The sequence below is a fragment of the Labeo rohita genome, chromosome 5 (genome assembly GCF_022985175.1).
Source record: "Labeo rohita strain BAU-BD-2019 chromosome 5, IGBB_LRoh.1.0, whole genome shotgun sequence".
NCBI classification, from domain to species: Eukaryota; Metazoa; Chordata; class Actinopteri; order Cypriniformes; family Cyprinidae; genus Labeo; species Labeo rohita.
The window spans coordinates 42,666,087-42,689,053 of NC_066873.1; the positions used below are offsets into that span (position 1 = coordinate 42,666,087).

Consider the following 22,967-nt stretch of genomic DNA (forward strand, 5'->3'; position numbering starts at 1 on the left):
TTGTCCAGGCACATTACAGTTTTGGCAGGATATCTACAGCTGGCTAAATATTGATATTAGTACCGAAATGCAGATGGTTTTTCGAAAAAAGATGTCATTGATGGTAAACATCATTGTTACAATGGGTAAATATCATATACATAAAAGTAAGTTGAATAACAGTAAACCCTCTATAAATCGTTTTAAAAATGAATGTAAAAAATACATAGAATCTTTAAAACACTTATCCAAAGATAATCAACCCCTTGGTGAATTGTATAAAACCATGTATGAATCTCTTTCCTTTTAAAAAATTGTAAGATTTTGTATACATTTTTTTTAATGTATTTATTTTCCTTGCAGCCCCCCGAAAATGTTTGTTTGTTTGTTTGTGGGCAGATTTATACACATGGACATTTATGTATGACTGGAATTTAATTATGGGAAAGTGTGTATTTTTCATATGCATATTCTGTTCCAACTTGAGTTTGTAATATGATATTGTTCAATTAAAAAATATGGCTTTAGCTGTCTCAGCGCTCGTCAATGTCAAAGTGATTGAGATGGCTAATCAAATTAAAGTAGGCGGGGTTTATTGTTCACGGAAACAGCGCGAATTCCACTTTTAACGTTGAAAGAAAGTGAAGTAAGATGTAAGTAGCGAAAAACGTTTAATATTTGACAACTTTTTAATGATAGCAATGTTAAACGACTTACAGTAATATCCAGTAAAGTACTTTTTTCTCAAATATGGTTGTTTTATATTAAAATAGGTTTTTCGTGTGCTTCCTATATTAAATGGGACCAGACGAGACAAGAAACGTGATGAGTTGTCAACATATTAATTAAGCGAATTAAGCGAGTTTAATTATTTGCGCTAGTATATTGCATACAAAGTGAATGCAAAGAGGCGAATAGACGTGAATTCGCGACGCGAATAACGAGATTTATGCGACGCGTTTGCCGCGATATTCGCGAGTTATCTAGAGCAGTCAAGTCAAGTCACCTTTATTTATATACCGCTTTTAACAATACAGAATTGTGACAAAGCGGCTGTACAGTATTAAGTAGGAAATGCATCAATAATGCAAAAGGGCAACAGTAAACACTCAATTTCCAGTTAAAGGCAGTTCATCATTGAATTCAATGATGTCATCATTTAGCTCAGTTCAGTTCAAATAGTATACGATATAAAATTCTAGAAAATATTTGCTTCACTTTTGGTGTGCACAAACCATAAGGCATACAAAGTGTGCATATATTAAAATATAATTTGCAAATAGTTCAAAATGATTACTTCAGACCTAGAATTTCCTTCCTCATTTATTAAAATAATATAATAATAATTAATAAATTAATAAATAAACAATAATAATTTCCTTTAATTCCTTTAATAAAGTCATCAAAAGTGAGAGTAAAGACAATTACAATGTCACAAAAAAATTCTATTTCAAATAAATGCTGTTCTTTTGAAATTCATAAATAATTCTGAAAAAAGCGAATATTTTCTAGAAGTTCTAGATTACTTGCAAATATCATGCGTTCACAGCAATTTCCGTTTGTGGCGAACGCATGATATTCATGAGCAATCTAGAGCTGAAAATATTTGCTTCGCTTTTGGTGTGCACAAATCATAAGGCATACGAAGTGTGCATATATTAAAATATGATTTGCAAATAGTTCAAAATGATTACTTCAGAACTACAATTTGACCTAGACTTTCCTTCCTCATTTATTAAAATAATAAATAAATAAATAAACATTAACAATTTCCTTTAATTGTTACACTACCATTCCAAAATTTAAGGATATTTTTTCAGAAAGAAATTAATACTTTTCATTCAGCAAGGATGCATTAAAGCGGATGCCCATTTTCCACAAACTGATATGATTCTTTAGGGTCTTAATAAAGGTCTATAATATACTTTGCTTAAAAATTCTCAATGGTTTTGTAAAACAACACCCTTTTTACCTTGTCAAAATGGGCTCTGCAAAAAATCATCCCATTCTGAGAGATTGCTCCTTTGAGATTTTACAGATTAATTAGAACCCACTGCATGGATTTTTATCATTATAGGGTAGATTTGTACATACACTGCCAACACACAATAATGTTTAAACAAACAAATGTAAAAGTGAAGTTTGCATCCGATGACCCCTTTAAAGTCATCAAAAGTGGGAGTAAAGACAATTACAATGTCACAAAAAATTTCTATTTCAAATAAATGCCTGAAAAAAAAGTGTCAAGCTTTCCACAAAAATAGTTTTCAACATTGATAATAATTCTTGAGCAGCAAATCAGCACATTAGAATGATTTCTGAAGGATAATGTGACTCTGAAGACTGGAGTAATGATGCTGAAAATTCACTGGAATAAATTAAATCTTACTGATTTTACTGTATTTGTAATCAAATAGGTGCAGCCCTGGTGACCATTTTCATTATCAAACTCTTATTCCAGTCTAGCTAAACAAATAAAATCAGACACGAGCCAGAGGTCAGAGATCAAAGCATGGGGCCGAGGCCTTTATTTCCAATGATAGACACACAAGAGGCAAGGCAGTCACTTTTGCTTTCGAGCTTTCTTCGTGCTCCTCTGAGCAGGCGCAGGGCAGAGGTCATCGGCAGGGCTGGCCACTCTCCTTCAGCTGCTGGCAGCCGTGGCGGATGGGGCAGTGGGAGCGGGAGCTGGAGCAGGAGCGGGGCCAGGGGCGGGATTGGGGGCTGGACCGGGAGCAGGATTGGGGTTTGGGTTGGGATTAGGGTTGGGATTGGGTTTGGGAGCCGGGTCGGGGACGGTGAAGCAGCCCCGTTTGTGCCACTGCATGTCACGTACACGTCGGACGGACTGCAGCTGTGGTTCTGTGGCTCCCCATTCGTTCCAGTGTTTGTATTCGCCATGTTCAAACACGAACTGCCGGCCGCGGTAGCCAGGGTACATGTAGCCGACCCACCTGAGGAAAGAGATTGAAGTGATACTCGAGTGTGGAAACAGTGTCAGAAAAAAGTCAGTAATGCTACATTTTTAGGATATGTTGGGGAAATACATTCTTAATAATAAATGTTCCAGAGGAAGTTTTTCAAAGATTACATAGAACACTTTTAAAAAATATAGGTTCCAAAAGGAGGGTTTTTTTTTGCAAGAATTCCATAGAAGAACCATTTTTGGTTCCCCAAAGAATCTTTCAATGAAACATTTTGTTCTTAGTCTGAAAAACATTAAAAAAAAAAAAAAAAAGAAAACAAAAAGGAACCATTTTCAGCTAAGATATAGACACTTTTGTGCAATTTTGATTCCCTAAAGAACATTTCAGTCCTTATTTTTTCACTTTGTGAGGAACATTTCAATAATCTGAAGAACTTTTTTTCCTACTATAAAGAACCTTCCATGGTTGGTAAAGCATCTTAATGAAACTAAAATGTCAATAAAAAAACTAAATTGACAAACTTTTAAGTAACATTAATTTAGCATATCTCCACATGAATAAAAATAAAAATGGAAGACACTGATTGCTTGTAGGTTTACTTGTCATACTAAAAGACAACATAAAATGGCATTTGAATCCAATCCATTTTACTTTTGTCATGTAAAATAGAATATTTAACAAGAAAAAAACAAAAACTTGCTTTTATGATTGAATAAAGTGGCCATTTTATGTTAATGTCTATGTGAAATTTAAGTTTGTTGTGGATTGACACACTTTCTTTTAAAAAACTTTTGTTATTTGCTATTATTACAATAATAATAAATCAATAATTACTTTTTGTTAATATTTCAAAGTATATTTTATTCTTATATTGTATTCTTTTCTTTAAATTTAAATTTTAATAGTTTTAAATTTTAATATATTTGATGTTTTTTGTCATTTTTATTATTTTTGTTTATTTAAATTATGTCTATGAAGTTATTTTTTGAAATGAATTTTAAGTTTTTAGTTCCAGTTACTTGAACTTGAACTAAATGAAAATGAGAACTTATGCCTTGGAAAAATAAAAAAAAAGTTTAAGTTTTTAATATTTTTTTGTTTTATTTTAGTTAATGATTACATTACTTCAAGTACAAGTACAATTTTTATGGCTATAGTTTTATTTTTTGTTATTGAATATGAACCAGTAGTGCTCTACTGGTTTATTATCATTAACAAAAATTAAAACTTAAATTAAAATAATAAAAAAAAAAAAAAAAAAATGTTTGTTCCAAGAACAGCAAAGTCAATTATTATCAATGTTAAAAAAAAAACAGTTGTGCTGCTTAATATTTTTGTGGAAACAAAGCTTTTTAAAGATTCTTTGATAAATACAAAGAACAGCATTTGAAATAGAAATCTTTTAATTATAAATGTCTTTACTGACACTTTTGATCAATTAAATGTGTCCCTGCTGAATAAAAGTGTTCATTTCTGTCAAAAACTGACCCCATAACATTCACTGATGAACTGTGCACAAGGCCAGGAACATGAATTAAGAAAGTAAAAACAGTCAGTTTTGTGATCACACTGACTTTAGATATACAGACTGTCTGTAATCAGGAAAAATAAGGACTGAAACAAAGATCAAAACCATTGTGAAAAATCAAAGTTAATAAGCTGGTCTCTGGATAACAGTGGCAAGAAAACGATTTCAAACTCACGTTCCGTTGACAGCTTTGGCGCTGGCCACGTGGTCCTGGAAGCCGTGAACCCACAAGCTGGGAATGTCATCATCCACGATTTCCATCTTTCTCCCGGCAAAGCTGCAGCTCTCGAACAGATGTAGTTTGTGGTCGGCGCTGTCCTGGTAATGGACCGGAAACACAAGACTCAATGTGCCGTGGCAACAGAGCAGAACCTTAAGAAGGTGTGAGGTGTGAACGTGTCTCTCACCACTCTGAGAGGTCTAACGGACAGGAGGCAGTTGCTGTTCTGGCTGTTGGTCCAGGTGGACCAGCGAGGATATTCTCCCTTCTCCAAAACGAACTGCTCTCCCAGAAAGCCCTTCTGCTCAAAGGCGACCCATCTATGACAAGATCATCAAGGTCAGGATGAATAAATGGATGATTAAAGGTGGGATTTCCAAACTTTTTTTGTCAGTTGAACCTCCTTGAATCTAAATATTTACCTGAAGCACCTCTGAGATTTTAAGTTAATATTTCAATAATTTAACAATTCATTTGCATGTTGACGATTCTCTGATGTTGGTTAATGGTGACATGACATGCAGGTAAACCAGTGTTATTTTAGCATTATTTATACACTATTATAGTTTTGTTATTATTTTGAAGTGCATTTTATTTATATATTTTATTTTCATTAAAATTTTAGTTTAGTTTTTTTTTGTCATTTTTACTCGTTTAAAAAAAATCTTTATACAGCTTTTATTACGTTTTAGTTTATTTAGTTTTAGTTATTATTATGGTACTTCGACTTAATAAATAAAATTTTATAAATGAAAATGACATGTTTCCTTGGCAACTAGCTTAATACATTTTTTAAATTACATTTTTTTTTAGAATATTTTAGATAATAAAATTATATTACTTATAATTTAAGTAAATGTTTATTTTATTTCAAGTAATGAAATATATGTTTTTATGGTTTTAGTTTTAGTTAAGGATAATAACACTTTGGTAAACAAATGAAGGTATTTGTATAAAGATATTTCAGATATTTCAAAATATTTCAATAGCTCTTGAATTTTTTGACTTGAAGGCCCTATAATAATATAATATAATATAATATAATATAATATAATATAATATAATATAATATAATATTTAAGATTAACAGAACTATAACTACATTGATATACATTCAGAAACTGGTTTTAATTTGTTTTATAAACTGCATGCATTTAGTAAAATTAATTAATCCAAATTCATTATGTGATTCCAGAGGTTTTAAGAATGGGATGTTTTAAACAAACATTATAGAGGGGAAAAGAAATATAATACATTTGTTTTTATATTATTTTAAGTGTTCTATTTTTAAGCATATTTTTATTTTATTTTTTAAGCATTTTAATTGAGTTATTATATTATATTATATTATATTATTAATTTTAAGGATGTTTGGAAGTTGGCTAAGGAAGTTGGGAGAGAAGTACTGATATAAAATAATCAATTTGTGTTGCACAATATAATTGTCTGAAGTTTTCTTTAGTCATATGCTATTATTTGCACACAAAGTAGACTGAAAACCTCCTCCTACACCACTTTGCATACAGTCAAACTCCTGCTTTCAAGAACATTGTGACTATTCTTCAAATTTTCTTTTTGGGTTCCAAAGTCAAACAGGTGAATAAATTATGTTTTTACTTGTTCTTTTTTTTTTTTGAACTGTACCTTTAAGAATCTGAGAGGTTTTGTGGTTGGACTGGATAATGTAGTTTGATGCTAGAAAATGTGTACTCACGGGCCAGACTCAACTATGATTGATGCAACTTTTTCCAAGTTCTTTTCAATCAAGTCCTTGCATTCTGCTGACAGCTCGACCTTTTTTCCACGGAAGTTCTCGAATTCAAACAGTGAGACCTTTAAAGATTCAACACATTTTGAGTCATAAACTGTTTGGGTTTCATTGATGAAAGATGAGCAGAATTCTTGTAAATAATTTGTAAAAACATTTATGTAAACTGTCACATTCAAATTAAAGGTCAAATTTATTTCTAAAGCACTGAATAAAACAATGTTGACCACAGTGCTGTACAAACAGTAACACATTAGACATTCATTTTAGTGAAAAACTTCATTCTGCTCATATTTCCCTATAGTCAGCAGTAAGATTAAATGAAAAACAAACAGAGACATTTGCTGTTCAGAGCAAAATCCTTCTCAAGACAACGTCTCAGCAATTAAAATGTGCTCAAATTTGTCAATATCAAAGTCTGCAATCAAAAGTGAGGAGATCTCAGTATTAAAGGAATAGTTCACCCTAAATTGAAAATGTACTTGCCATCAGGCCATCCAAGATGTACATGAGTTTGTTTCTTCATAGGAACAGATTTGCAGAAATGTAGCGTTACATCACTTGCTCGCCAACAAGATCCTCTGCAGTGAATGGGTGCCGTCAGAATGAGAGTCCAAACAGCTGATAAAAACACAATAATCCACAAGTAATACACACCAAACCAGTCTATCAATTAAAATCTTGTGAAGTGAAAAGCTGATTGTTTGCAATAAGCAAATCCATCTTTAAGACATGTTGAACTTCAAACCATCACTTATGGCCAAAATACAAATCCATAATAATGCTTCTTCCAGTGTTAAAATCCATCCCTTGCTGTTCTCCCACATCAAAATCCACATATTTGTTTAGAACTGTTTTCACAAATGGTGCTTGATCTGTGCAGATTTCTCTCCTGATTCAGACAAGATGATTTTTTCACTGGAGAACGCAATATTATGGACTTGTGTTTTAGCAGAAAGCAATGGTTTGAATAAAAAAAATGTCATATTGAAGGATGTTTTTCTTACAAACTTGCAGCTTTTTACTTCATAAGATGTAAACTGATGGACTGGAGTGGTGTGGATTACTTGTGGATTACTGTGATGTTTTTATCAGCTGTTTGGACTATCATTCTGACGGCACCCATTCACTACAGAGGATCCAGTGATGTAACGCTACATTTCTCCAAATCTGTTCTGATGAAGAAACAAACTCATCTACATCTTACATGGCCAGAGGGCCAGTACATTTTTGGAAACATTTAATATTTGGTAAAATATTCCTTGAACTCAAAATATTTCTTAACAAATTTGTTCAAATTCAAATTCATCTATAGCTTCATACTCTTGCTGTGTGTCAACTGTTGGCTCGTTGTGTCTATTTATGCAAGCTGAAGTTGATACTTAAATGAAACACAAACAGAGAGTCCATTCAGTTCCATGAGGCATAAAAGAGTTTCCTCTGGGCTTTCATCTGTGAAAAATGGCTGTGTAAAATGAGTGTATTTAGACCTTGTAAACCGCTCCTGCTCCTCCCTGGCTCTTCCCAGCGACTTGCTGATCTGGGACTCCCTGCTGATCCGACATCTCTCCGCCTGTCAACAAACAAAACACACATCAAACATGAGAAATTCTGAACAGGATCACTCGCCAGCCATTGCTGCGTGAAAATAGTAGATTTAATCTAAAGTGGATGGCTACAAAACACATTTGGACACTTTAAAATACATGAATATTATTGCATTAAACAAGAGGCATTTATTTTGAAGAAAGATGCATAATATCATGCAAAATATCCATAACTGATATGAACAGCAAATTCTGTTTCCCAAAATTAAACCGGCATATTCCTTAAGCAGCAATTTATACAACTAAAGAATAAACATAAACATTATTTCAGTGACTGAAAAACATTCAAAGGGGACGCCAAGTAAAGAAGGTTATTATGTTCATTATTGCAACATTATATATATTGTGTTTGTAAAAACTGTTCTTGGTAGTAAAATAAAGCAAAACAATCACAGGAAAAAACTTGAGTAGGGACACAGTTAAACACATCTTATTATGCACATTATTGTAACGTAAACCAAAGCAAACCAAGACAAGACAAAACAAAACAAAACAAAACAAAACGGACACAATTACATTAGACGTATTATGCTCATTATTGTACAGTTTGTAAAAAGTCAGACGGCAAAAACAAAACAGAAAACAATATCAAAACAAGTGGCATTTCTTTTCAAGAAGGATGCATTAGCATTATGCAAAAAATTCAGAGGTTTCCTTTCTCCTTTATACCTATTTCTATATTCAGTTATAAATGCTGCATTAGGCATCCAATTAAGCCCGAGACAAATTTCTATGACAGTGATATTTCGGTTGTTTGTTTCTGCCAGCACACATGTGAAAAAAAGACTTGAGATAAACGCATCTTTACCTGTTTTTTCCCGTCCTTCACCTTCAGCAGTTCTCACCCCTCCACTCTCTCTCAGCGTGTGTGTGTGTGTGTGAACGAGTTAGTGTGTGTGTGAGGAGTGTGTATGGAGGTGAGGGTGTGCCGGGCGAGTGGAGGGGACCTGGGGGGTATTTATGGTTTAATTCCGTCCACAGCAGCAGAAATGGGTTGGGCGTCGATTGCTGTTGATGCAGCAAGTCTGTCGCTCGCATTTGTGTCCGTCAGACTGCCTCTCAATAGGCCGTGAGTTGGCAGGAGTTGCCCGCAGCCACCAGCCTGCTCTGCTGCCAGCGTGGGTACAGCGGGCACCGACAGGGCACGAGCCAAGAGGATTCAGACAGGATCAGCTGCTGTCATCACAACCCTGCTCACTATCCCCTCTCTCTCTCTCTGACCCAAAACAGCTACAGAATTGGGCCATTCATCCCCAATTGATGGATTCTCAAAATTAGTAAATGTTTTCTAGAATTGTTTGCTCAAGGAAAGCATGCAAGACAGACAGAAAAACAAACAAACAAGTTAACAGATTAATTAAAAAAAGGGCTTAATTTGGTTAAAATGTAGTTAAATGTAACTTAAATTGCATTTAAAAAAAGACTTGGTGGATGCAATTTAATGTAAATAATGTGACAATATATATCACCCTACCCACTATAACTTACTATATTAAATTCAGTATGTTTAACTTAAACTGCATTTGCAAAAGACTAGAGATGCACCTAAAAAAATCATTATTTATTTAATTTAATTAAATGTGGTTAAAAGTAACAATAAATTAACATGCATATTTTTAAAAGGACAAAGAATGCACATTTCAAAAAAGGAAGTCAGTTATTACTTAATTTAAAAACTTTTAAATCATGTTTGAAATTGACATAAATTAAAAATGGCTTAATTTTTGGCATAAAATGTAGTTAAAAGTAATAATACAATAATGTATTTTTTAAATTCAATTCAATTTAAATTGCATTTATACACAAGTTAAGGAATGCATCTTAAAAAAAATGAAATCAATTATTATTATATAATTTTTTTATATTATATTATATTATATAATTTAAAAAACACTGAAATTACATTTGAAATTGACAAAAAATTAAAATTTTAATTTTAGTATAAAATGCACTTAAGTAATAATAAAATAATATTTATATTTTATATATATTTTTTAAATTCAGCTTAAATTACATTTACAAAAGACAAGAAATGTATCTTAAAAAGGGGAAACAATTATTACTTAATAATAATAAAAAAAAATCATAGAAATTGCATTTGATATTGACCAGTAAATTAAAAATTGCGTAATTTTGGTATATATACATTTAAACATTTTTACTTAAAAAAAGGAAATCAGTTATTAGTTAATTTAAAAATTATTGAAATCACACTTGAAATTGACAAATAAATTAAAATTTGCTTAATTTTGGTATAAAATGTAGTTAAAAATAACAATACATTTACAGGCCTATGTGTTTTTTAAAAAATTACATTTAAAATCGACAAATAAATTAAAAATATACTGGCATAAAATAGTTAAATATAACAATAAAATATGTTTTTTAAATTTTTTATTCAACTTTCAATTTTTTGGGGTGCACCTTAAAAAAGAAAATCAAATATTCAATAAAGATATTTTAATAACTTTAGTAATTTAGAAATGTAACACCTTATATTTTTAAATATAAAAAATTATAATAATAAATTCTGTTTACAACTGGCACTCCCAGTACACGTTCTAATAATGGTGTAGATTGGTTACACTCTCAGAAAAAAGGAACAGAAGCTTTCGCTGGGGCAGTACCTTTTCAAAAGGTACATCTTTGTACCTTATTTACTCCTAAAGGGTGCATATCGTTACCTAGAAGTTACATATTAGCACCTAAAGTGTACATAGTAGTACCTAAATGGTACATATTTGTAGTTTTTAAAAAGGTACTGCCTTGGTGACCACTTTTGTACCTTTTTTCTGAGAGTGTAGAAAAGCAAGCCAGTGCTGTAATTCAACCTGACAAATTAGGTTACACCTACAAAAGTCATTTTTTATGACCTAGATCAAATAGAAATAGTGGCTTGCGGTAAGAATGGCATGTCACTGCTTTCTCAGAGCAAGATCTTATTACATTCTGCTGCTGTGAATATCAATAAAGTGTACAGATCATAATGGAACAGTAAAACAGCACCATCTAACACTCCTGGTGCTTGCATTAAAATGAAATGCCAAAGTTTGTGCTAAAACACTGTTGAAGGAGATTTAAATTTATGGTTCTTGCAGTGTACATTAAAATGATAAAATATTTATTAGACATCTCTCAGCTTGCTGCAGCCTACTGAGTAAGTGCCTAAGACCTAAATTTGCAATCCAGAAACATTTAGGTAGGCATTTTCACAGTATATTATCCAGAGTGGGTGAAAATACATTAAATGAACAGACAACCAACCAACGGGACTTCCCACTTACCTCAGTCATCTGAAACTGCATTTTTAAGCACAAACCTCACTTTCCATTACTGACCTACTGCCATTTAAAAAGGAAATCAGTTATAATTTTATTTAAAAAAAAATAAATGAAATTGACAAATAAATGTAACATTTTGGTATAAAATATATTAAATGTAGCATTAAAGGAACGCTCCACTTTTTTGAAAACAGGCTCATAAATAGCATTTAATTTTTTTTTTTAAATTAATTAAAAAGACAACTAAAAAAATTCATGACCTGTACAATTTATACCTGTTATAGGGAGTGTTTTATACCTCTGTCTCTACTGATACCTACTAATATTTCAGTCCTGGCACACACTATACAAAGACAAACTTGCTTCCCATTTAGAAAAATATTTAATGAAGACAATTGTGATTCATAATTCATTTTTATAAAACACAACTCCCGTTTCCCAACATTAAACAGGTAAACATTTTTCTCAAGCAGCAATTTACATAGCTTAAGTTTTAAAAAAAACAAACCTAACTGAAAAACATTTAAAAGGAACACAATTAAACACAACCTATTAAACATGATCATAACCCTGATTTGAGTTTGTAAAAGTGTTCTTGGCAGGACTGTAAAGACATGGGCAGCAAAACAAAACAAAAAATTGTAAATGCCCGACCCAGCTGATCACTAGCTTTACTTAAAATAGAAATATAGAGAATAACACAAAAGCATGAACTAAATGAGATCAAATAACCATCAAATTATGTCTATGAATTGGTCTTAAAGCAACTGCATATTGTAAACAGAATAAAAACAATTAAGAGAAAATGCTATAATGAACATCTTAAGATCAGACTTCAAAAAACATAATATTTAAAATCAGATTTAACTCAAATGCAATGTGAGAGTCCTAAGGCACGTTTTCCAGTGATCTGACTCATTTAAAGTGCATTGTAGCATGAAGCTATACTGATTTCTGCTTCTCCACAATCAGAGATGAACAGACGTGCATTTGGCCCCTGATCCAACTGGAGAAACTTCAATGCTTGTTGTACCATTCTCACTTTGGATAAAAACATTTGCTGGATTAATAAATGTAAACAAAATTAAATAAGTGTAAAATTAACTTGGTTCAAGGCAGTAAACAGCAATTGCTTTTCAGGCACACCGTCTTGCGCCCATCATAACGCTGCCAAACAATTATGACAGACTTTCATGTAAAAGGTTAAAATGTGCATAATAGGACGTGATCTTGGCACACTGTTTAGTCCAGGACTCGCACTCGAAATAGATACTCAGTCAGTATGAGAATGAAAGGTCATTGCACTTCTTATTCGTGTAAGTCAGTTCCTTTGGCATCTTTGTGGCATCACACAGACTTCCTTTGCAGAGAACTTCCTCCTGCATCAGACTTGTGAGTCCTGTTGAAATTGTAAAAAGAAGCGAATTAAGTGATATAAATGTGGATTTTGTCACCCTCTGCTGGAGATGAAGGGAGCGACACGCAAATGTTGCAGGACTTTCAGAAGAGTTCACTATTTATGAGGAATCAGAGGACTGGACGGGTGTTTCCAGCACATACACTGACCTGAGCTTCACAAGCTTCATGCTTCACTTTCAGGTTGATTCATTCGCTTCTTCGATTTGAGCTCAAGCAGCCAGGAGGGTGAAGAGCCGGACCTGGATTTACATGAATCACGATTGTTACAGTTATCTGACATAATTCATGTATTCAGACAAATGTGCTAGAAGTGGAACCACAAAACGTGTGTATCAAAGATATTTATAGCAATACAGCAAATACAGTAGCACGGATATATTTGTAGCAATAGCCAACATTGTATGGGTCAAAAGTATTGATTTTTCTTTTATGGCAAAAATCATTAGGATATTAAGTAAAGATCATGTTCCATGTAGATATTTTGTAAATTTTCCTACCGTAAATATATGAATTTTTTTAAATGGTAATATGCATTTTTCAAAATCAAAGGTGATTTTTTTCAATATTTAGCTTTTTTTGCACCCTCAGATTCCAGATTGATATCTATTATATCTTGGCTAAAACTGTCCTATCCTAACAAACCATACATCAATGGAAAGCTAATTTATTTATATTTATATTTACTTATAAATGACTCTTATGACTGGTTTTGTGGTCCTGGGTCACATATTGAAATAGCACTATGAAATTAACTCTTTAAAGCTTGACGTGAAATAATAGTCAGAAAAGAAATTTTATCTATTACAGTTTATTGAATCTTTGGCTAAACTAAAAAGAATTTTAAAAATTGCTCTTACAGTATTATATAGTGAAAATATGATAGAAAAAAAACACTCTCAATTTTATTCAGAGGCCCTTAATAAATAATGCAACTAAGTAAAATACTATTTAAATGCTTAGTTTTATTATCAAAGCTCTGTAGTTTCAAAACATAAAATGCAATGCAATGTATGATGATTGGGAGATGAATAAATAAATGTTCCTCAAAAGCCTCATGTTCATATTTGATAATCACATTTTAACATGATTTTTCTAAAAATGGACATGGATAATTAAGTTAATTAAGTTACTTCAGTCCAGTAAGAGTTCATCTATATACTATAAATCTTCAGCCCTGCTCCTGGGGACCCACTCTCCTGGAAAGATTACTTCCAACCGGCTTCAGCACACCTGCATGCATTTTTCAAGCAGTCTTGAGGAGCTTGATTGGCCACTTCAGGTGTGTTTGATTAGGGTTGTAGCTAAACGCTTCAAGATAGCGGGTCCCCAGGAACAGGGTTGAAGGCCTCTGCTATAAATAGTATTAACAATGCAAAAGTTATGCTTATGTTGACTTTATTGAAATCAGTAAAGATTTGACAACAAAAAGACACATGAACCATGAGCTGCAGGTGGATGTTTTTACCATTACAGTAAAAGGCCTTTACTTGCTGAAAATTATAAACTAGGACAACAAGGCATTTAGAGAATTTTGTACAACAGGTTTTTCAGCAAAGTTTTGATCATTTAGAAGCCTTAGAAATGTATCAGATATGCTACAGTAGGGTTTTTAGGGTATATTAGCTCTGTTGAGTTATAAAACACATTGACCTGACAATGAAAACGTGATTGCATCACATTTCATGAGCAATAATAATTGTGACCCAATTTTCAAGGGTCAATTTTTTTTTTAATTGAGATTTATACATACTGAATAAATATGTTTTTCTATTGATGTATGCTTTGTTAGGATAGGACAATATTTGGCTGAGATACAACTATTTAAAAATCTAAATATTGAGAAAATCACCTTTAAAGTTGTCCAAGTTCTTAGCAATGCATATTACTAATCAAAAATTAAGTTCTGACACATTTACGGTAGGAAATTAACAAAATATCTTAATGGAACATGATCTTTACTTAATATCCTGATGATTTTTGGCATAAAAGAAAAATCAATAATTTTGACCCATACAGTGTATTTTTGTCTATTGCTACAAATATACCCATGCTATTTACAAGTGGTTTTGTGGTCCAGGGTCACAATGAGTTTTTTACTGAAAGTTTCTGGTGGCACTTACCCACTGTCCTTGGCGTCAACAGGGGGCAGCACTCTGGGGCCGAGGGTCCTGTTGGGTGTGCGGGGAGAGCGAGCGGGGACAGACGGAGGCGTCTGTGCTTCTGTTGGACTTTCTGTTTCTACGACTCCACTTCTCCGCTTTAGCTGGGCCTGTGAGAGAAAGACAAGATATGATGAACATCCCTACTGAAAAGACAAACTTAGACTGAAATTAATGCTGTGTGTTGAAGCTGATTTATACTAGTTTGGTTGGTTTACCAGCATAGCCACAGAACAATATAAAAATACTTAACTCAATAAATCATGTTAAAAATCTGTTATCTTATTTTGAATTGAAACCAGAGGCATAAAAAATGATCTTCATATGTATTGTTTTAGTAATTAAATAAATTTAAACATAATTACTTCTACTAAAATGGTTGTAAACAAAATTTGATTTAAATAAGCAGACAAGAAACCACAAACGTCACAAGCTGGCTTTGCTGTAACACTCAGAAGTTTTTTTTTTTTTCCTAAAGAAATAATACTTTTATTTATCAAGGATGCATTAAATTGATTAAAAGTGATAGTAAAGACATTTATAATGTTACAAACAATTCAAATTTCAAATAAATGCCATTTGTTTAAAATCTCTATCCATCAAAAAATCCTAAAAAAAAAAAACAATGTGAAGCAGCACAACTGTTTTCAGCAAATCAGCATATTGGAATGATTTCTGAAGGATCATGTGACACTAAAGACTGAAGTAATCATGCTAAAAATTCAGCTTTTGCATCACAGGAATAAATTACACATTACAATAGATTCAAATACAAAACAGCTATTTAAATTTGTAATAATGTTTCACAATATTACTGTTTTTACTGCATTTTTGGTTAAATAATTGCAGCCTGGGTGAGGAGAAAACATTCAAAAACATTCAAAAACAATAAAAACTCTTAAACACTAGTATATTTTAGACAGCTGGGTAAAATAAAAGTCAAAAATGGAAACAGGGTGTGGGATTATGTGAAAGTGTGACTGGTGTTTCATGACTCACCGCAACACTGAATTTATTAGAAGCTTTTTGACAAGTACGGTCTTTTGAGTAAACCAAGCCTAAGCCTAAACCTAAACCTATCCCCAGCTGGTTTAGTCAGGTGAGCATCCAAAACCAGACATATGTGAAACCAGTTGTAAGTAGCACAGGTATGTTTGTAACAGTAGCCAACAATACATTGTAAAAATACATTGGGTCAAAATGATAAATTTTTATTTTATGGCAAAAATCATTAGGATATTTAGTAAAGAATATGTTCCATGAATATATTTTGTAAATCTACTACCATAAATATATCAAAAGTTAATTTTTGATTAGTAATATGCATTGCTAAGAACTTCATTTGGACAATTTTAAAGGCGATTCTGTCAATATTTGGATTTTTTTGCACTCTCAGATTCCAGATTTTCAAGTAGTTGTATCTCGGCCAAATATTGTCCTATCCTAACAGACCATACATCAATTTATTCAGATGATGTCTAAATCTCAATTTTAGAAAAAATGACCCTTAAGACTGGTTTTGTGGTCCAGGGTCACACCAGCAGGACATACCATGAGGGCTAAAGGGTCCATCCCAGGAAACACAGAGACTCTCTTGGGCTGGCTGGGGGCTGGAGAGGACGTGACGTCTCGGGACGGTTCCTCTTCTGATTCAGAGCCTGCTCCACTGGAACACTGATCTTTTGGTTCTGTAATAATCATTGACATAGAGGTTTGTTAATACAGTTGAGTCAGAGAGATTCTAAAGGATTCAGACTGAAAATGAAACGTCATGTAATGGAGTTACAGTTTGATGTTGAATGTAAAATGATGTGATGTGCTGACCCCACCTGTGGAGTCGCAGAACGTCCAGTCGGGTTGCGTTCCCTCTGTCAGAGCGGGCAGGGCGCCTCTCTGTCGGACAGAACGTGACGGTCTAGAGCGCTTTATGCTCCGTTTCTTAGCCAGATCAACCTTTGAACGGAAAACGCTGGAGTCCAATAGTGGAGCTGCAGACTGATCCAGCAATTCACATGCAAAAATATACACAAATACACACATTAATATTAACTGCATTATATACTTATATGTATTGTATGTTTTTACCAAGCATGCATTTATTCAATCCAAAAGCAAAAGCAGTAATATTGTGAAATATTTTTACTCTTTAAAATAACTGCTTTCTATTTAAATATATTTTTAAATGTAATTTATTCCAGTGATCAAGGCTAAATTTTTCAGCATCATTACTCCAGTTTTCAGTGTCACATGATCCTTCAGAAATCATTCTAATATGCTGATTTGCTGTTCAAGAAACATTTATTATTATTATTATCAACATTTAAAACAGCTGAGTACATTTTTTTTCTTTGCATATTTTTGGTTCTTTGATGAATAGAAAGATCCGCATTTATCTGAAATAAAAAGCTTTTTTTTTTTACCATTTAAAAGCTTGATACTTTAATTTTCCAAGGATGCTTTAAATGAATCTAAAAAATTCTACTCAGCTGTTTTCAACATAATAATATTAATAAATGTTTTTAAGCAGCAAATCTGAATATTAGAATGATTTCTGAAGGATCATGTCACTGGAGTAATGATGCTAAAAATTCAGCTTTGAAATCACAGGAATAAATTACATTTTCAAATATATCCAAATAGAAAACAGTTATTTTAAATAGTAAAAATATTTAAACATTTTTATACAAAGGTTTTTATAAAAAGTTTTACTTTGAATCAAATAAATGCAGGCTTGGTGAGCAGAAGAGATTTTTAAAAAAAATGTATATATATATATATATATATTAAACATTTATTGTAATATATATAGTAAAAAATCTGATAAATGTGTAACAAATGTACCTCAAGAACCGGTAGCGGTTCGGGCTCCTCCTGAACTGGGACGTCTGCTGTGTCTGAATCACTAGATGTATTTCGTCGTCTGACCTGATTCAGTCTCTGTAGGGCTTGATTGATTCTGATCTGTGTAGGGTCACTGAACAAATAAAGACATATGACATCAACCCACAATTGATGCTTTTCATGACCACTAGGAGACAGTCTGAGCAAAACTGATGTCTAATGATTGTTAGCCTTAAGGCAAATACATATGTGTTGATACTTTAAACCAGGGTTATTATAGTTTATAGCATAGTATATAAATACAAATATATTATATAAAACCATAAAAAACATGTTTTTGTTACTCAAAATAAAATAAATGTTAACTAAACTACAATATACAATTTTTTTTCATTTAGTTGGCAAAGCAACATTTCTCATTTTCATTTAAATTAAACTGATGCACTAAAATGTAAAAAACAAAAAAAAACTAAAAAAAATGCAAACAATTTTTTTTTAATGAGATCAGAAAATACAATAAATAAATAAATAGATTAATTAAATTGAAAAAAATTATAATTGCATCTCAATAATAACCAATTTAACAAATTAAGTCAAACTACAATAAAAGCTCCTGAAACTAACTACTATGTTGGATCTATTTGTGTAACATGCAAGTTATGCAATTTCTTTGATAAATACAAACATCATTTATCAACACAAGAACAATGTGGATTTCATTTAGGGCGATATCAAACTTGCACACATAGATTTGCTAAATAAAACAATAAAACCCTTAATATAAGCACTAAACAAAATAATACATTTGAGCTATAAATAAATATTGAGTTATTAATCACTGAATCTGTATTTTGCAACAGTTTAGTGAAATGAACCAATTAAACAAAATTTGCTGAACTTTTCAGAATTAGTTGAGGGCCTTTCAGAAGACTTCAGAGTTTTATTATTACCTCGTAAACTCATTGTGCACACAATACATAAAAACACAGCAATATAGTAATTTTGTCATCTGACACTGGGGAAAATGAAAATAACTTGTTACTGGAAATACAACATTGTTTTATGACACTGAAAAAGTCCAAAGCATTGCTAGCTTTAGTTAGTGACTCCACAACACTATTGTCAGATGTTCAAAAGACAACTGAAGGATGATTGTGGGTATGAAAGTGATGAATCATGTTGTAGATATTTCTTACTCATCAACAGTGTCGTTGTTTTCACTTTGATCATCGGTTTCCCCGAATGGATTCTCTGTGTCCTGTTCTGCAGCTTGGTCTTCCTCAGGTTCACCGTCCTTCAACTGACCCTGAGGGGTTTAATGAGAGCAAACAAACACAGACGCACTTCAGTACTCAGATTACAGTATGGTCCTGCTGAGGGGTTGGGTTATAGAAGCTGCTGTAGCCAAAGGGCTTCTTAACTAGCTTAACCAGCTCCACTATCAAGACCATGCTGGTTGATCGAGTTTCTTATATAAACAGCATGCCAAGACCAACACCAAACCTTCTCAGACCAGTACAGAAAGTATTTTTTTGTATTTGCTTTTAGTTTTCAGATTTCATTTCAATTTTTAAAAATTATGTCTATCATTATCAAACACACATTCCAAGGAGTCATCACAGTACAATTAAAAAGTGATTTCATTTCAATTTTAGATTTATTTATTGTATTTATATATTGTAAAAAACTACTATTGAGTTTTAATTTTAATGTATATAAATAATTACAGCTAAAATGAAATAAAAAAATAAAAAATATAGATTTACAAAAAAAAAGACAAAAACACAACAAAATTACTAAAACTGAAAACTGAACATATAAAAATAAAAAATATATATAAAATAAATATAGTGATATGAGCAACTAGTTAATAATGAAGATTGGTCTGAAAACTGAAGTGTTACCATAATTGCATAAAGAATAATGCCAAGTACAGGTACATCTTCGTAACAGGTATAAAAAAATAAAAATAAATCAGTAAATTCTTAATTCACATTTTTTTGACATTTAAGCACTAAGCGCTAAGTCAAAACTCACTCTCAGCTAAACATGCACACACACAAAAACACACCAAAATCACATACGTTGCAAACAGAAAAGCACCAACAATCCAAGCATACGTGTTTTAATGAGCTGACATGGTCACAGGGGTGAAGCTGTCCTTTACAAACACAACAAACACACAAAGTCATCCACACTCGGCTTTGTGCACAGACCAGATACTTTGAATTTCACGTCACTCTGCTGTTTAAAACATGTCAGCGTTTAGGAATTGTTACTAGGAAACAAAACACTTCCTTGTAAACAAGCTTTCTGTGAGCAGGACATTGAGTAATGTTCATTCTACAGCGTCCGACACGAGACAATCCCATATATATACAGCATAAATGACTCCTGGACTAAATCTCTGATCTGAACGTTATTCAGAATAAACAGACCCTCTTTTGCAGCACACACTCATTAATTTCTTGGTAAAGTTGGAGGCTCTTAAAGGGGTCATCGGATGCTAAGTTCACTTTGACATGTTGTTTGAACATTAATATGTGTTGGCAGTGTATGTACAAATCTACCCTATAATGATAAAAAACAATGCAGTGGTTTTTAATAATTTGTAAAAATAATATCCCCTTTTTCAAATTGAGCCATTCTCAGATGCCTGTCATTGTGGCGTCACACTGACAGAGGCCGCTCCCACAATAGTTGATTGACATGAGCGTTTTACCTCAGATCAGCTGTAACAGTCCAACCTAAATGTTTTGATGCCGGAGCAGGGATGTAAGTTGGACAAGAATTGAGTGATTGAGGTGTTGTGTTGCTGGATGTAATAATGAATGTAGTGGTCGTCATTTACTCCCGACATCTGAGCTGCTGAAGATGCAGTGGATTACGTTTGTTTGTGAAGGGAATGCGCCTCCCAATCAACATATATCCGTCTATGCTCGTGCGAACCATTCGTGATCCAGCTTCACTTACAGCAGAAGTGTGTATAAGGGTTTTTATGAATCTTTGCGATCGCCTTTCCTAATAATGTGCTAGTTAGCAAGTTTAGCGGCTAAACGCGGCTAAAGTAAACAGGCTCGTCACTCCACAGAGAGAAGAGAGGGGCGGGGTTAGCAGAGCTCATTTGCATTTAAAGCAGCCTCGACCAGAATGTGATGATTTTTGCAGAGCTGATTTTGGCAAGGTAAAAAGGGTGTTGTTTTACACAACCACTGAGAATTTTTAACCAAAGTATATTATAGACTTTTCATTAAGAACCTAAAGAATTGTATCAACTTGTGGAAAATGGGCATCCGATGACCCCTTTAAAGATGCTGTTGTGTGATGTTTTCTAATGGAAACTGAGGTAAATTTTAAGATTCTTTTGATATAAGAAACATATGTGGCAAAAGTGTCAAATTATAATGACAAACACTAGATCAAAATATAAATAACAGCGGTTGGGGGCAATTAAAAAAAGATATTAACCCACTTTATCTCATATAAGAGTCAATAAAAATCACAGTTTGAATACATATTCATATACCATTAATAATACCATTTAATGCATCTGTCTGAATAATACAGATAAAGCAATTAAAATAAGTTCTAAAATATTAATTTGAATATTTAATTTAAGAATGGTTTTCAAAAAGATACTTTGATGAAATAATGTTAGCGGGTGACCGATATATCGGCAGGTATTTGCCATTTTTTAATTATCGGCATCGGCTGTAGGCTTGCAAAGGGGCAGAAAGATTTACAGAAACTTTTCAATTCACTAAATTTTCCAAAAAGTCACAGAAAGTTTTCAAAATTTCTGTAAAGTTTGGGAAATCGTAAGGGTCCATTTTTCTGAAAGCTGAATAAATTAGCTTTCAGTTGATGTAAGGTTTGTTAGGACAATATTTGGTTGAGATTTTGGTTGAGAAAATCTGGAATCTGAGGGTGGAAAATATTGAGAAAATCGCAGTTAAAGTTGTCCAAATTAAGTTTTTAGCCATGCATATTACTAAGTAAATAAGTAAATACGTTTTTTTTACAAAATATCTTCATTGAGCATGATCTTTACATAATACCCTAAAGATTTTTGGCATTAAAGAAACATTGATAATTTTGACTCATACAGTGTAATTTTTGGCTGGTTTTGTGGTCCAGGGTCTCATTTAAAAATGACCATAACAACATTTCAGATGCTGGGCAATGAGATCGGAACACTGGTTAGTTAAGCACAAAATCACATGACTTTTTTGTGAAGGAATTTACAAAACAACTGTTTTGCAAATTAATTATTATTATTATTTTTTTAATTTTGCCGTTTCCATCAGTCATTTCTGATGCAATACTTCAAAATGCACATAAAAACAGGGTGATGGAGATGGAATAGTTTTCAACTACTTGTTAAAACAATGGCAGGACTAGATTTAAAGGAGTAAAGATTTAGCCTTTTAAAATGCATAGATGTATACGAACATTAAAATCGTATTATTATTTTAATTTGGTCATATTCCAGTTATGTACCTGCTATTTAACGCAATTATTCAAGCGGAATTAACTGGAAATCTTGGCTGTGTAAACACCTTACTTGTAATATTCTAGAGCAATGAAATATTTATTAATATCTATTCAGGTCCAAACATAAATTATCTATGTGATAAAGGAAAAAAGCCAAGAAATAGATTACAATACAATGCAGAATTGCTAAAAATGCAACATAATGGTTAACCAGAATTTGCATGTACATTAGAAAACGATGTGCGTGTGCATGGCCAATTTGTGTAATTACTCACTAGGGAAATTTAGGAGAGGACTGCTGTTCTTTGAGCACCATTAGAGTCATCTCGTGATATTTTAGCAACAATCCATGAGTCATGCAGAAACTAGTGACCTAAACACACCAGACTTTATACAGACTAATTTTACCACTCAATTGTTTACAGTCAGTCTTGTTAAAAAAATTACAAATACAGAAAGACATTTAAAATCTTACAGAAGATTTTGATTTCAAAGAAATGCTTTTCATTAAAGAATCCTATGCATCACAGTTTAGAGAAAAATATGAAGCAGCACAACTGTTTTCAATACTGATAATATAACATTTTCCTTAGCAACAAATCAGCTTATTAGAATGATTTTTGAAGGATCATGTGACACTGAAGACTGGAGTAATGATGCTGAATATTCAGCTTTGCATTACAGCAAAAAATTACATTTTACAATATAATTAAATTGAAAATGGTTATTTTTAAATGGTAATAG

General features: G+C 32.5%; 2 protein-coding genes across 3 annotated transcripts in view; both read right to left on the minus strand.

The window, feature by feature from the left end:
- Positions 1-2,477: 2,477 nt before the first annotated feature.
- crybb3 (crystallin, beta B3) lies at positions 2,478-8,990 on the minus strand. Of its 2 annotated transcripts, none has more exons than XM_051110528.1 (6): positions 8,838-8,990; positions 7,913-7,995; positions 6,369-6,487; positions 4,842-4,974; positions 4,610-4,752; positions 2,478-2,933 (listed from the first exon to the last, which is right to left on the minus strand). In XM_051110528.1, the coding sequence occupies exons 2-6, from the start codon at positions 7,985-7,987 to the stop codon at positions 2,624-2,626; spliced, it is 780 nt and encodes a 259-aa protein (XP_050966485.1). In that variant the 5' UTR covers positions 7,988-7,995; positions 8,838-8,990; the 3' UTR covers positions 2,478-2,623. The 2 variants fall into 2 exon arrangements, with proteins under 2 accessions (XP_050966485.1, XP_050966486.1); XM_051110529.1 differs by having other exon boundaries at positions 7,913-7,999; positions 8,841-8,976.
- A 2,683-nt stretch (positions 8,991-11,673) lies between these two features.
- tnks1bp1 (tankyrase 1 binding protein 1) overlaps positions 11,674-22,967 on the minus strand; it is a 32,548-nt gene continuing 21,254 nt past the window's right edge. The window contains exons 4-10 of the mRNA XM_051110019.1: positions 18,926-19,035; positions 17,730-17,862; positions 16,718-16,883; positions 16,440-16,576; positions 14,850-14,998; positions 12,877-12,968; positions 11,674-12,709 (exon numbers count right to left, since the gene is read on the minus strand). Of these exons, the coding sequence (XP_050965976.1) occupies positions 12,893-12,968; positions 14,850-14,998; positions 16,440-16,576; positions 16,718-16,883; positions 17,730-17,862; positions 18,926-19,035 (771 nt within the window). The 3' untranslated portion in view covers positions 11,674-12,709; positions 12,877-12,892. The remainder of the gene's footprint in view (positions 12,710-12,876; positions 12,969-14,849; positions 14,999-16,439; positions 16,577-16,717; positions 16,884-17,729; positions 17,863-18,925; positions 19,036-22,967) is intronic.

Excerpts from the sequence above, each read along its gene's own strand:
- crybb3 (XM_051110528.1), bottom strand. The coding sequence starts at position 7,987 with ATGTCGGATCAGCAGGGAGTCCCAGATCAGCAAGTCGCTGGGAAGAGC. Across the intron at positions 4,975-6,368 it reads ATCATAGTTGAGTCTGGCCC|ATGGGTCGCCTTTGAGCAGA; the intron begins GTGAGTACACAT and ends ATCTTGTCATAG. Across the intron at positions 2,934-4,609 it reads GCCAAAGCTGTCAACGGAAC|GTGGGTCGGCTACATGTACC; the intron begins GTGAGTTTGAAA and ends CTCTTTCCTCAG.